Below are 14,878 nucleotides of genomic sequence, written 5' to 3' on the forward strand. Positions count from 1 at the left end.
CTGGCTCGGAAAGGTAGATTTCAGGGTTCACCGAGTCTCACTATTGCTTTTGTGATGCAGGTGGTTTTACTCCAGATGAACTGATAAAAGTATGGAAAGGACTGTTTTATTGCATGTGGATGCAGGACAAGCCTCTCCAGCAGGTGGGTGCATGGGAAGGTAGCTGAAAAAACCTTCACAGGAGTTGGTGGGGGACTGAGAAGCATGTGTGTAGTCCCCCCACCCCTTAACATGGCCAACACTGACTCCTGCTGTTAATAGAGAAAGTCTGATGTCTCCTGCAGAGTAGGCCTTTTGCGAGCAAGGAGACACGGCCTTTGAAGTGTATTGGTAGTGTTTGCTGTCAGAGCACAGTGCTTCAAGGCCTGAGGGTGTGCTTCCTGTCTCCCTCACAGGAAGAACTAGGAACGACCATTGCCCAGCTTGTCCATGCTTTTCAGACTATGGAGGCACGTGAGTACCACACAGAAGCCAGGCCTGGCCCTGTCAACACCAGAGTCGCTGCGATCCAGGGGGACTGATGCAGCAGCAGTGTGTTCTCAAACCTCACGCAAGCTGCAGGGAGGCGGCTGTGTGGGTGCTTGTGGAGTGCAACACAGCCCGGTGCCCAGCCAGCCTCACTCAGTTTACCAAACAGATGTGACTAAAAGAATGAAAGGCAGTGGTATGGCGTATGACAGCTGGTGGTGTGATCCCATGGCGTTTAGCTGACGGCCATGACACCCATTTTCTTAAGTGTAGTGGCTGTCAACCCTCCTGAGGCTGCTACCCTCTAATACAGCTCCTCTGTGTCATGGTGGCCCCCAGCCATAAAGTTATTTTCATCGCTACTCCATAACTGTAATCTTGCTACTGTTATGAATTGTAATGTAAATCTCTGTGTTTTCCAATGGTCCTAGGTGACCAATGTGAAAGAGTCATTTGATTTCCAAAGGGGGTGGAGACTCACGGATTGAGAATCACCGTCTTGTGTGTTTTCTAGCTTTTTGATTCCCATCGGTATCCCACATTCCGCCTGCCTGATGAAATTGCTTAGGCAGCCTTTAAAACATCCTGAGGTCCAGACCCTGCCTCAGGCTAGCTTAGCCCTGGGGCATAGCGTGTCTGAGGGCGGTCCTGACAGGGAAGCCGGATGCTCACACTCGCCCCTGTCCTCAGCGAGCTGGGCTTTAGCTATATCAGATTGAAGTTGGCAAGTTGAGGGATATGTGCACATCTCAGTTTGGGAGAATCCCTTCCCCCATCCCCTCTTTATGGAGACAGGTTCTCACTGTGTCGCTCAGGCTGGCCTTGAACTTGGGATCTTTTTCACCTTCCCTGGACGTTAGCATCTCAGATGTGTATCATGACATCCGGATCTCTCTTTAACTGTGTGTGAAAGAGAGAGTGGACCAGAGCTCCCTGCTCTCTGAGGACTGGCAGGGACGTTGCTTTGCTGAATCAAAGCTGAAGTGACCACTTGGTAGTCTGGTGACCAGGCCACCAGGGCTGAGCCATCCAAACAGCCCTTTGCTGGTGTAGAATTTTGTAGAGAAGAGGAAGTTGTCTTCCTTGTGTCCCAGTACCAAGGCTTCAGGGCTGGTTCCTCCTGTCTTAGGATGGCACCTTCTCTGAGAGATTCTGAGTAGATGGGTGTACCCTCAAGACCTGTTTTAGTACCCTGAGCAGGGACCCCCTGTTCACTCCAGGTACATTTTTGAAGTATCAGTGGTTTAGAGCTTCTCTGTAAGATTTTGGGGGGCACATTTCAGACTCTGCATCCTATATCTGACTCATCTGTTACCTGCAGTGTTATTGGACCTAGTTGGGCGAGTGCCAGGCTTCAGGGTCTCACTTGGGTGTCAGGAGGGCCTTAGTCCAAGCCAAGGCAGGGACAAAGAGGCCTAGGGAAGATATGTCCCCAGTAGACACTCCTTTTCCCAGCACTTGCTTCTTTGTGTATTTGTTCAGAGAACAGAGTGAGCTTGATTTGAGTGTTTTTTGTTTTGTTTTTTTCCTGTGGAGCCTGGAAACCCTCACCCCTGAGCCCTGTGAATGAGTGAAGGATTCTGTAGGTTTGTGCTGTCCCCCCTCTCCCTCCTCATGGCTCCAGGGTTGATGTGTCTGTCCTCTCTCTGTCCTAGAGCACCTGTTCCTGCGGGCCTTCTGGCAGACCATGATCCGGGAGTGGGTGGGCATTGACAGACTGCGCCTGGATAAGTTCTACATGGTGAGACAAACGTGGCACCAAAGCAGGGGACCCACGAGCCACCGGGCTGAGGGAGTTAGCAAGGGCTGGTTTGGAATGGACTCGGCTGCAGGGCTGCTGTAGCTGAAGTGTCCCCATCTTAAGGGCCAGTAAGAGTTCAAAGCAGGAGCTTTGCCTCAACCCTCCTAAAGGAGGTAAAGCCATTCTGACCACCAGTGAGCCCTGGGCCTAGCACATGGCAGAAAGGGGACTTTGTCCCCCCATCTGTGAAGATCCTTTTCTGGCTGAGGACTTGGCCCTTGGTCTGCAGTGTGTCTCCTGTTTTCTTTCTTCTCCTCTGGTGTCTTGCTCCTCTTGGCCAATGAGGAGGGCCCATTTCTTTCTTTGAAAGATTTTTTTTTTTAAGTGTATTTTTTTAATAGGGGAAGTGAGGCCCAGGTTTACCTTTGGCTTTGTTGTAACTCTGCCTCCTCTGGGAAGAGCCCAGTGCATGCCCTGACCGTTCTGGTAAGCTCTAGTTCATAGTTCTCACTCACTTAGGTGAGCCTGGCTTCCTGTTGTTCATGAAGCCAAGTGCCAGAGCTTTGGTCTCCAGGCCCAGGGTCTTGAGGGCCTAGTTCCATGTCCCAATGTCCCTTCTGTCTGCAGCACTCTGCCCAGTTCTGCCCCTTGGGACAGACCGTGGCCTTGGCTTCTGGGACACAGGGAAGCCTGACTGGCAGACTGTCCTCTTCCTAACGTGAGTTTCTTTTGTATCCTAGCTCATGAGGATGGTCCTGAATGAGTCGCTAAAGGCTGTGAAAATCCAAGGATGGGAAGAGAGGTGGGTCCACCCCGAGAGTCAGGCTCACAGGCAGCCTAGGGTCCTGGCCCTGCGTTTTCTGGCTCATCCCAGGAGTCCTGAGATCCTTTTGTGATTCTTTGTTGTAGGCAGGTAGCCTTTGCATAACTTGGTACCACACGTGGTGCTGAATGAAGATAATTTTATGAGGTGAAATGGTTCAGATTCTCCTGCCCCAACTGTTCTCCCAGTCATTTCTATAGTTGACTGGAATTGTGTACGTCGATCGTAACACGTGTGCTGCCAAAGGCCTCCCCTTTAACAGGCATATGGTATGGGCAGCTGCGCTGCCAGCGGGTTCATCCAGGCCCCTTTTGACCACAGTGCTTAGGTGGCCCATGTCCTCCGAGCAATGGTTGGCTGTGTTCTTATCTGACCTTGACTTCCTTGGCTGTAGCTTCCGCTCCCCTGGGGTTCTGCTTCTAATCCTGCCCTCTGGGACACCCAGGTAGAGAGCTAACTCCTAGGTGTGGCCTGCTCACCTGTGTCTCTGTCCAAGCTTGGGCAGCAGGTTCCAAACCCTTGTGGCAGCCAGAGTTCTACACCACAAAGTGGGTTTCTAAATGTTTTCATGTAGCAGTTTTTTTTTTAAATAAAGAATTGTTTATTTATTTTATGTATATGAGTACACTGTCGCTGTCTTCAGACACACCAGAAGAGGGCATCAGATCTCATTAGAGATGGTTGTGAACCATCATTTGGTTGCTGGGAATTGAACTCCAGGACCTCTGGAAGAGCAGTCAGTGCTCTTAACCACTGAGCCATCTCTCCAGCCTCTCATGTAACATTTTTCCCCCCTTTGGTTTTTCGAGACAGGGTTTCTCTGTGTAGCCCTGGCTGTCCTGGAACTCACTCGGTAGACCAGGCTAGCCTCGAACTCTCGAACTCAGAAATCCTCCTGCCTCTGCCTCCCAAGTGCTGGGATTAAAGACGTGCGCCACCACCGCCCGGCTCATGTAACATTTTTTTAAGTAGAAATTTTCCAACTTTTTTCCTAACTTTTAGGTACCATCAACAACTCCACTTCTTCTTCTCCTTCCTCTTCTTCTTCTTCCTCTTCTTTTTTTTCTTTCTTTCTTTCTTATTTTTTTTTTGAGATGCTGTTTCTCTTCATAGCTCTGCTTGGCTTGTAACTCACTGTGTAGACCAGGCTGGCCTTGAGCTCACAGAGATCTGCTTCTGCCCACTGAGTGCTGGGATTAAAGTTGTGCACCACCATGCGGGTTGACCCAAAGAGTAAGATTAACCCCACCCAACAGTAGTTGATTTGGAAGTCCCGCAGAGCAGTGCGGGTGTGTCTGCATAGTGTGTCTACAGGGTACTGCACGGGGATTTTTTTTTTTTTCTTTTTGCCCTGTTGATGGCAGCAAGAGGAGAAAGGCCTAGGAGAAAAGATGTGATTGCAAGTTGTCAACAGTGCTGACAGGGAGCTGTGGCCTGATCAGACCACTCAAGATCAGACATCCACTGTGAAAGCTAGACATACATACATACAGACAGACAGACAGACACACACACCGCCTCCTCTCAGAGAATGAGCACATGCTGGGCTGTGGTGGTCTGAGCTATCCTGCTTCAGGGCTCTCTTGGCCCTAGTTTCGAGTGACTTCTTTTTTAATTGCTGTTGGAGACTTTGAGACCTGTGTCTCTTAGTCATTTCAAGACTCAGTTGTGGGTTCCTAGTGACTTACACAAAATTTATGGTAGCATTTTTAATTTAGTTAATGTTCTTTGATTCACTGTCACAACTTCCTCGTGGTAACAGTGCTGGTTTTGGAGCACACCCTGAAGGGCCCTGGTCCCTTCCTGGCCTTGGCGGAGCCCCATACGATGTATTTGTCTGATGTGGCACAGCCTGGCTCAGGTGTTTCTGGTGTTTGCCACATGGGGTAGTGTCATCTAGAGCTCATCTGACTCTGGTCTCTCTCTGAGTTTTATGCCTCATCTTGCCTTTGGCTTCTTTCCCCCAGAGCCTGGTAAAATATCACTTTTCTGTGGTTAGTGACTGTTTGCTGAAGCTGTCCAGGGAGTTCTGAGACAGCACATGCCACAGTTCCAGGTGGTGGAGAGACTACATTGTCAACTGGTTAGGGGTGTCAGGTGCACCGAGTACTGAGGACTGCGTGTCCTCAGGTACTAGGCCCAGGGCTCTGAGACAGTGTAACCTGTGTGCCCAAGAGTGTGACAGCTGCATAGCTTCCTCCAACCAACCGGCATACAGCAGGGCCTGGGGAGCCAGTCGGGGGCCTATGGCCCCAGCCCTTGTCAGTGTACCTTCCTCTTTGCCTCTTGTCTGTCCTGACCTGATACCTTTTCCAAGTAGTGAGGATCGGTTTGCAGAGCATCTCAGTGACCATATTTTCACTTGTGTCTTGAAGATACAGAAGGCCTGTGTATATTCTGGTATATTCAGCCATATATTTGTGGCCCAGAGCCAGACTCCTGACATGTGTCACACAGACCTGGGCCAGCAGGACTCCCTTGTGCTGCTCAGACCCAGAGCTGCTTAGGTCTTTGTGTATGGGTGTGAAAGGTCAGGTGTGTTTGTGGATGATGATATCTGCCTGCGCATGCCTGTTCCTTCCAGAACCCATGTGGAGGGCACAGGGTACCACAGACCTACATCAGCATGGCTGCCACAGTGTTCTTCCCTCCTCTCTCTTCAGACATATTGAGCAGCTGCTGGAGCTGCTAACCACCGAGATACTGAACCCTGAAAGCCAGGCCCCTAGTGGGGTGAAGAGCCACTTCCTAGAGATCTTTCTGGAAGAGCTGACCAAAGTGGGTGCTGCAGAGGTGAGGCGGGCTCGGGTGAGGGCTGTGGGGGTATGGTGCATGTGTCCAGCATTGAGCACACCTCCCATCTCTTGGTTTCCTCCTAGCTCACCGCGAACCAGAACCTGCAGTTCATTGACCCCTTCTGCCAGATAGCAGCCCGCACTAAGGAGTAAGTGGTGGACAGCTCGCCGTCCCCTCGGGCTGCAGTGGCCACTGGTCCTTGATGCTGGGAGCGTCACAGGGCATCTGGGAGTCCACACTAATGGGCTGTCTGGCCTCTTCTTCACCCTCAGCTCCCTCGTTCTGCATAAGATCCTTCAGAGCATCTTTGAGACGATTGTGGAACAGGCTCCCCTGGCCATAGAGGACATCATGAATGAGCTGGACACACAGAGTGGAGAGGGCGAAGCCTCGGGTGGTGACAGCGGTGGCGGTGACGATGGTGACAATGACGATGGTGGCGATGAGGATGGTGGCGATGAGGATGGTGACAGTGACGATGGTGACAGTGACGATGGTGACAGTGATGATGGTGACACTGACGAGTCCTCAGAGGGCGAGCAGGATCTGCAGGACACACCACCCAAGAAGCTGCCTGCAGGTGAGGAGCCCCAGCCTGTCCTAGGCCCTTGCTGGATTGTTGCAGCCGTCCCCTGGCTGTTCTCTCCAGAGCCCCGTATTGCGTGGCATGAAGTACGTTTGGTTTATTCTCCTAAGTCTGTCTCAGCGCTTGACTCCCAGCTCAGTTCCTGGAGTGCTCCCATCTCGGCTCTGGTGCTCCCTTGGTCCTGTGTGGTCCTGGCCTCCGTGTTCACAGGGAGCATGCACCCTGGTTTTGTTTCTGGGTTGGGTAGTGTTGGTGATGAGACTCAGGCCATATGCACTCGGAACTGCTCTGAGCTCGCGTCACACCCAAACTCGTCCCCGGCTCCTTCACCTGGATCCTCCGCTGCCATCAGTCACCTTTCCTCTGTGTTCCTCAGCCCTGCCCTGCCCCTGCCCTGGCCCTGCCCTCCAGACAGTCTGTGTCTGATCACAGTGCACAGGGGGACAAATGAATGCCCTGCGTGCTCTACTTGTAAATGGCCCCCTCATCGCTCCTGGGTTTAGGCCAGGCTTCTGGTCTCACTGGGCCTAGCTTGGCTTTCTTTGTCTAGATGCTGTGGTCATGGAGTCTCAGAGAGGGTCCTCTTTCAGTTTGGGTGTCAGCTCTGGGACCCCCCTTCTTGTGGGTCAGTGGACACACTGCCTGGCATCCCGTGTGTCTTCCCTGTCTTTGTCTTAACTTCCCTTTCTTGGTAGCCCAGTCATCCTGAGAGTTCCTCAGGCAAGCCCCATCGGTCCCTGCCTGTGACTCATCAGCCAGTCTCCACAGCAGCTGTCCTGCGGCTGTCGGCCTTGCCAAAGTGTCCCACAGGACGGCTGTCCACATTCCTTCACCTAAAGGCTGTGCTGAGTGGACTGTGGGGGCACATGAGAGGCTGAGGCAGGAGGATTGTCCATGTTCAGGGCCAGCCTGGGCTCTCAAGGGAGAACCAGGCCACTAGAACTAACATAACAGGGCCCCGTCTCTACTGTGCCCCACACCAAGTAGATATGGCTGTCACAGTTCTGAGCACACAGCTCAGCTCAGTGTCCTGAGCTGAGCCAAGCATGGCTCCAGTGGTCCCTGGCCTAAGTCTCTGCTGGGATACCTGGATCTGCCTTTGCTGCCCAAGGTTCCTACTGACCTACACTCCCCTCCTGGGATGCCTATTCCTCATCTCTGCGCTCGCCATGAGACCAGCTGCTTGTGCCCTTCCCAGCCTGTGTCAGTGCATGACCAAGAGGGTCCTCAGTGGCTTGGTGTTGGTATTGGGGTTCCCCTACATTAGGCATGGTACCTCGAGTTCAATCTCCGTATTTGTTTTTAGGCACCATGCATAGGGCTGACCCTGAGGCAGATAAGGGGCAGGCGTGGGATGACGAGGAAAACACTGGCCCTGTCCTCCAGGTAGGCATCCATGTCTGGACTACAAGATTAGCCTTTATCTCTAGACCCACTGCCAGGGGGAAGGACAGCAACAGGGATGTGCAGACAGCCTTCATGGAGGCTGGCTTTCAGGGAAGGATGGGTAACAGGCCTCTGGGAAACTCCTGGTCACTGCTGAGAGATTGGTGCCAGGGCTGTGCCAGCCTCGCTGCACCCCTGTGGCATTTCTTATGCTTTGAGCGAGTGGCCCGCACCCCCAGGTCTGATCCTATTATTGGGGTGCTGGCCTTGAGGGTGGCACAGGCTTAGTGGTCTGCATCTGGGTCATAGCTCTGAGTCAGCTCAAGAAACGGGTCACCCGGATTGGAGAGGTCAGATGTCAGGAAGGCTTTACTGATAGTCCATCCCATGAGTAGGTTTGGATATTTTGGGTTAAATAGAATGTGTTGGCTGTTTTCATTTTTCTTCCTACCTGTCTGCTGTGGCCTGTCGGGAGTTAAAGTTAGAGGGACTCTAATCCCTGCCCCCCAGAGGTGAGCTCCAGGCCAGCCACCTAGTAAGACCCTGTTGCAAAAAGACAATGAGATGAAGTTGGAGACCAGGCTGCCTTCTGACGTTTGGTGCTTCCTTTGGGCAGGGGTGGTGCCTGTTGGGCTGGAGTCTCTGCAGGCTTTGCTGGCGGATGCTGAGGGGTCCTGAAGCTGGGCTGAGAATGCCTTTGATGGACAAGTGTCTCCTCAGCCTGGGGAAGTGGGGTTTTGTGTTCGGGGCATGTAGACACAGACTGAATCTTGTGTTTCTCGCATCTTTTTGAAACAGTTTGACTACGAGGCAGTTGCTAACAGACTGTTCGAGCTCGCCAGTAGACAGAGCACCCCTTCTCAGAACAGGAAGCGCCTCTACAAAGTAATCCAAAAGTGAGTTAGGAGGCCTGGCCTCGACCCTGCTGCCTCCTTCTGGAGGTCAGCTGTTTGCTTATTACCCAGCCCCACCCCTGTCCCTTGACTCCTGTGTGTTGTCCTGTGAGGAGGTAGCCTGAGCCGGGGAAAGTCAGAAGTTAGGAAGGCGTCTCCCTGAGCGGGTCCCCACGAGGCCTAGTCCAGCAGAGCCTCAGCTGAGCTCTGATGTTGTCTGTCTTCTCTTTCAGGCTGCGGGACCTGGCTGGAGGTGAGGATCTTGTGAACATGGAGATGGTCGCCCCAATACATGTGTACACACGTGCGCGCGTGCACAAACACACACACACACACACACACACACACACACACACACACACACGAGAGGTCTACAGCAGTCTGTGACCTGGTGGGGGAAGAGTTAGGCTGAGAGGTGCTTCATGCAGGCCCTGAACCCGGGTCCAGTATCTCTAGATGGAGTTCACACTGGAGTGTTTGTGTGCTGTGCGTGTGATGGGTTTGTACTGGTGCCCAGGAGCCCGCTGCAGTGCAGAGGTCACCACTGTGCATGTGTAGCCTCATGCACTCCCAGCATAAGCCTGGACAGCCCAGACAGAATAGACAGTGGCAAGGCGCGTGTGCCTCAGATTGCCTCCATTTCCCTGGTCCTGAGCTGGGGCTATGTGGACCGAGACACGGATGTCAGCGTCTTGGTTAAACACGTGGAGTCTGGTATGTGAGCAGGCCTGGCAGCATGGAGGTAACCTGTTCCCCCAGCACCCTGACTGTCACCCTGGTTCTCAGGCACTTTCCCTGAGGATGACGTCCCTGAAAAAGCCTACAAGAAGCTGCTGGAAGGGAGGCGGGAACGGAAGAAGAAAAAGAAGCGCTTGCCCAAACCGCAGCCCCAGGATAAGGAAGGTAGGACCCTGGGTGACGATTAGCACATGGGCTGCCTCCCCTCCCTTGTCTCCCCTGCCTGCCCTGCCTTTGCCTAAGACTTCCTTCATGCACAAACGCCCCCAGTATCCCTGGCCTGAGGACCCCTGGGGACTTGTCACTCTTCCTTTTTTGGTCAGAAGTGGGGACCGCCCCCAGTCTGTGGTGCCTGTGCTCTGGCTAGACCACCTCTCTTTGACTCTCTTGCCATCTTTGATCTGAGCCTCATCTGTCCTGTCTCCTTCATGACCCTGACTCTCTCCACCCATGTACCTGTTGGTTTCAGGTCCTCTAGCCCTAGCCTTCCTGCTCTGTATGTGCTGGCTTATGGCACTCTTGCTAAAGTGTGTCCAAGGCCTGCTGTACTTCGTCAGTGGCCCTGCCTGAGCTGACAGTCTTTTCACATGCTAACCTTGTCATGTGCTAACCTAGGATCTGCCCTGTGAAGGGTCACTGTATTCACCCTGTCTCTGGCCCAGCTATCTCCGCACTGAGGCTCATCCATATTGGTCCCAACTGGGCAGTATCTTCTCACCAGCCTGCCCTTGGCCTGGCCCCAGCCTCAGACCAGACACTGTCTTTCAGCTCTGACAGAGCAGGTTGAATTATGTTTGCTGGCCTTGGGGTATGGCCCCTGGTCCTCTTGTCAGATAGCCATCTCTACCTCTCTTCCTGCACTGTCTTGACACCCTGCTCCATGTCTGGGCCCTTCATCCTGTCTTCTGGCTAGATTTTCTGGGGATCAGTTCTTGAGTCCAGCCCTCCCTGGCATCATCCTGGTACCCAGATCGAAGTTCACACAACATGGGTGCCCCCTGGTCAGCAGGCATGGCTGGCACTGCAGTTAAAGAGTCAGGTGACTGAAATACGCCATATTGTCCCAGCAGCTTGATCACGGGTCTCACTCTGTCCACAGTGGGGAGCGAGGCAGAAACCTCAAGTGCAGGCCCAAACCCAGGAAGGAAAAGGAAGAGGAGCAGGAAGACGGATGAGAAGGCTGGCCAAAGAGAGCCTCCTGGGAAGAGGAGGAAAACTGGGGCTAGAGCCAAGGGGGCTGGAGTCCAGCAACCACAGAGGAAGAGGAAGCAGTCATCACAGAAGTGAGATGCACGGCCCAGGCCGGCTGGCCTCCTTTGGCATGTGGTGGAATGGGGCAGGGTAGTTGGGCACGCTCCTGCGGCCTCTGGATGCCGGAGGTTCTAAGCCTCCTACAGGGGAGGGGCAGGAGGAGGATGGTAGAGGAGACCCTTGGTTTAGTCCTGGCCTTCGAGAATGCTCCTGCCTCAGAGGCGTGACCCGCATATCAGAAATTCACTTCAAACACTCACAATTTCACTTGTACATACATATGCTATGGCCCTGCCCAATCCTAGCCAGAGAGGCCAGAAGATCTAAAGACTTGAGTCCAGCCTGGGTCGCAGAGTAAAACCCTGTCTCAGTTTCCTTCCCCCCGCTTTAAGGAAAACAAAACCAAGTAACTGTGTGGCCACTGTCCCCTCCGCCCTGGGCTGCCCACATAATAAACTGCGGGTCCTTACGGCACATGGCCGCCTCTCCCCTTTGTGTATATCTAGGTGGGTGGGGGTGGGGGAGTAGGTGTCATTTCCTGGGTGATGTGTGTATTTTCAACTACTTTTGTGTTTATGTGTATCTGAAAACCCTTGCCAAGAGCCTGCCAGGTACCCCTGGGGTCATGCTTTGTGCTCGAGTCTCAGACTTACACTGTTGAGGGTTTTCAGGAGGTTCCTGTGACTGAGGTGACTAGGCCATGGCAGAAAGGCCTGGCTGTTGTCACCACCTCTCTTTGGGACACTGTATACACAGCATTTATTGAGCCCCCAGCAGTCGGCCTAGGCATGACCTGACTGAGCTCTCATTCTGAGTAGAGCAGACTTGGGCTCTGCTGCTGTGTGCTTGTTCCTCCCTTGGGGTCACCGCTGGGGCAGCCAGGGCTGCAGGAGGCCAGGCGAGGGGTCATGGGAAGGGAGGACAGTGCCAAAGCAATCTGTGTGCCCCTGGAGGTTGTGGTAGCTTAAGCACGTCCCAGAGTACACTGGGGACATCATGGGTAGTATGCATCACCATCCGCAGAGAGAGCTGCTCCGCTTGGGACAGTCACCGGACGTGGTGACACTCTGGCTCTAAAGTCTGTAGCTGAGCAGTACAGTTCCTGCAGTTCCTGCTATTGAGTGAGGCCCTGGGATTCCACGCCTATGTCCTGAGGAAGGCTTGCCCCCAGCACCACCTTGTGAAGCACTTCTCTGTCCACAGTCTCTTTAGTAACTGCTTGACTTCAGACATGAATCACCAAGTTCCCTGTCATCGTCTCTGGGTCCTTATTGATGGACATCAGGCAGTGTCACGCACACCAGAGGATAGCATCGTCTGTGTGAAAGTGGTCATCTTTAATCCTGTGTGAACAGCTTTGAGAGCGGGCACAGGGCACACCATCCACCCACTGTCTTATTCCTGAGTTATTAGGATAGTCTCAGAACTGTGCCGCCTCCAGCAGTTACGCCTGGTGTGCTTTGGCCAGCAACCCCTCCCTGGGCTGGCCGCCTCTGATCTGTGTCATGTCTGCTGGGCCCCCTGCTCTGCACATGCGTACTTGGGATTGTGTGGTGCATGGTCTTTGCATTTCACTGAGCCGTTCTCATGGCTTATGCCTGTAGCCTGTGCCGGAGCTTCCTGAGGTAGATAACCCCACTTAGAATATGTTTCATTATGCCTGTGCGCACTTGGAGTGTGTCCTCAGCTGTAAGGGAATCGTGTTGCTCAGGTGTACACTGTGCGCTTGCGTCTTTACTGCTCTCGGGGAGACACCCAGGTGTGGCAGAAATTTCCCTGTCCAATCTATTTGCAGTAGGAAGCCTATGATTGGATAGGGGAAAGGGAGGCAGAGACAGGAATGCAGGGAGAAACCGGAGAGAGAAAATGCAGCAGAGATGTAAGTTCATGAGCGAGGCTTTAACCAGACCTTGAAACGGTTAGGATAGATGGGATAACGTGTCTAATCTGTGCGGGCATCTTGTGATTTAAGTATTTGCTGATATATAAATTCATTGGTTAACTTTAAGCATTAAGAGTCTTATTTCTACCGGGTACTGGGGTTAAGCCAAGCGCCGTGGGGGTGGCGGAGTTGGCCCAGGGGCCATGCCTAGAGCTGTGGAGGCCACCAGTGAGACAGCAGCCACGCCAACGTCTCATGGGCCCCAGGCCGGTGCCACTAAGGCTGCCAGCTGGTGCCAGACTCTAGTGTGGGAACATGGCAGCAGACCTGGGTGCCAGCGGCCGTCCTTTTTGAATATTTCCTGGAAATACCCAGGAGTGCAGCTGCCAGGGCAGCTGTTTGAAAAACAACCAGGCTTTTTTGAAGCTTATCAACTTGACCTGTTGTAGGCTTCCATGTGATAGCCCCTGTTCCCTGTGTGACCCTGCCGTGTGGCCTTCACCTGACCGTCTGTGGCTTGGCCACCTCCATACAGCCCCAGGCTGTGAGAGTGAACCAGATGATCCAGCCGTACCTCCTGTTCACAGTGTGGGAGCCTGCCCTGCCCTGCCCTGTTGGGTGTGGCAGTCCACGTGGGTGCTCACCTGGTCTACCTTGTTCTTTCCTGGACAGTTCAGTTGACCTAAGGAGGTGACAGTCCAGGAGAGGCTCTGCCTCTGACTGTGTGACCTCTGTCAGAAAACAGACCCCTCCCCAATCCCATACACACATGAACACACACACATGAACACACAGGAGAGAGGGAGTCCTTGGTACTGATGCAGGGAGGTAGGTCCTTGCCATCTACAATAGGTATCTGAAGTGAGGAATCAGTGCCCTCTTCTGATGTGTCTGAAGACAGCGACAGTGTACTCATATACATAAACAAATTTTTAAAGGGAAAAAAAAAGATTAAAAAAAAATCCTTGCTGGGCGGTGGTGGCGCACGCCTTTAATCCCAGCACTTGGGAGGCAGAGGCAGGTGGATTTCCAACTTCGAGGCCAGCCTGGTCTACCGAGTGAGTTCCAGGACGACCAGGACTACACAGAGAAACCCTGTCTCGAAAAAAAAACAAAACAAAAAAATCCTTGGTTTGGCCGGGCAGTGGTGGTGCACATCTTTAATTCCTTTAGGAGGCAGAGGCAGGCAGATCTCTGAGTCTGAGGCCAGTCTGGTCTAGCGTTCCAGAATAGCCAGGGCTATGTAGAGAGACTCTGCCTCAAAATGAATTAATGAATGAATACATAAGTAAACAAGTGGAATTCTGTTCGAATGCCATAAATGTCCAGTTTGATGGCATATCACAGGTGCAGAGCAACAGCCTATTTTAGAACCTTTCATCACCCCCAAAAGAAAGAGCGCCCCCCTCCCTCCCTCTGGAGCCAACTTGGGAAAAATCTAGGTAGGCTGTATGCTCTGCAGTAGCCTTGGGGGGTGAGGACAGCCTGTGGATCAGCAGTGATCACAAGCTGAGATACAGTGACCTGTGTCTTGCCCCGGGGAGGACCACAGGACCCTGCTGAAGGGAGCACACCACCACTTCTCTAACTGAGGTAGCTGCCAGCAGGTTCTGGCTGAAGATGTCTCCGATCCTTCCCTTGGCATCTCTTTTCCCTTATCTGGTCCATCACATCTCCAGGAAGGTCACACTATAGAACAGCTCTTCAGCCTGTGCCTATGAGCTTGCTTGCACACACACACGCTCCCGCTGTCTCCACCCATCTGTCAAGCACTCATGCCTCTTTGTAGCCTTCCATCTGCTTCTCTACCTTTCCTAACACCTAGAGTGTATCTCCTATCGTCTGCCCACCCACCGTTCCCCTCTACCCATGTTTTAGTTGCTCTATCAATCACCCCCCCCACACACACACCCCGTGCTGAAATCACCGTGGGCTCCTTGTCGGCAGAGAGCTTTGGGGGAGGGACAGGGTAAGTCCCCAGGTGTAGTTCCAGCATCGGCCACTAGGGGCCGCCTGGTCTTGGTTAAGGCTCTGGAGGCAGCACACCAGCATCTCCAGTTTCTTCAGCGCTGGCTGTGGTTTCCAAGGGAACAAGCTTCAAGGAAGCAGGGAGGCACTTTCTTCCCAATGCCTCTCAACCACTGAAGTGCACCTTGCCTCCGTTACCTGCGGGTCCTGTCAGGAGTCTCCAACCCACCTCTGCTTCTAACCAGACTTTGATTCTCTCTGGATAAGTGGTTTTTGTCACAATATTACCAAGTTCTGACTTTATGGGAAGTAGAGGTCTCTCTTTCTCTCTCTCTACCTCCTTCTC

General features: G+C 53.0%; 1 protein-coding gene across 1 annotated transcript in view; it reads left to right on the plus strand.

The window, feature by feature from the left end:
- Window positions 1-12,690, plus strand: part of Rrp1 (ribosomal RNA processing 1) — a 13,992-nt gene extending 1,302 nt beyond the window's left edge. The window contains exons 2-13 of the mRNA XM_028767936.1: window positions 61-143; window positions 396-453; window positions 2,124-2,209; window positions 2,950-3,011; window positions 5,696-5,825; window positions 5,912-5,976; window positions 6,101-6,408; window positions 7,721-7,800; window positions 8,599-8,696; window positions 8,927-8,946; window positions 9,480-9,596; window positions 10,531-12,690. Of these exons, the coding sequence (XP_028623769.1) occupies window positions 61-143; window positions 396-453; window positions 2,124-2,209; window positions 2,950-3,011; window positions 5,696-5,825; window positions 5,912-5,976; window positions 6,101-6,408; window positions 7,721-7,800; window positions 8,599-8,696; window positions 8,927-8,946; window positions 9,480-9,596; window positions 10,531-10,718 (1,295 nt within the window). The 3' untranslated portion in view covers window positions 10,719-12,690. The remainder of the gene's footprint in view (window positions 1-60; window positions 144-395; window positions 454-2,123; window positions 2,210-2,949; window positions 3,012-5,695; window positions 5,826-5,911; window positions 5,977-6,100; window positions 6,409-7,720; window positions 7,801-8,598; window positions 8,697-8,926; window positions 8,947-9,479; window positions 9,597-10,530) is intronic.
- Window positions 12,691-14,878: the final 2,188 nt, after the last annotated feature.

This window comes from Grammomys surdaster, unplaced genomic scaffold (assembly GCF_004785775.1).
Source record: "Grammomys surdaster isolate TR1022 unplaced genomic scaffold, NIH_TR_1.0 183, whole genome shotgun sequence".
NCBI lineage: Eukaryota > Metazoa > Chordata > Mammalia > Rodentia > Muridae > Grammomys > Grammomys surdaster.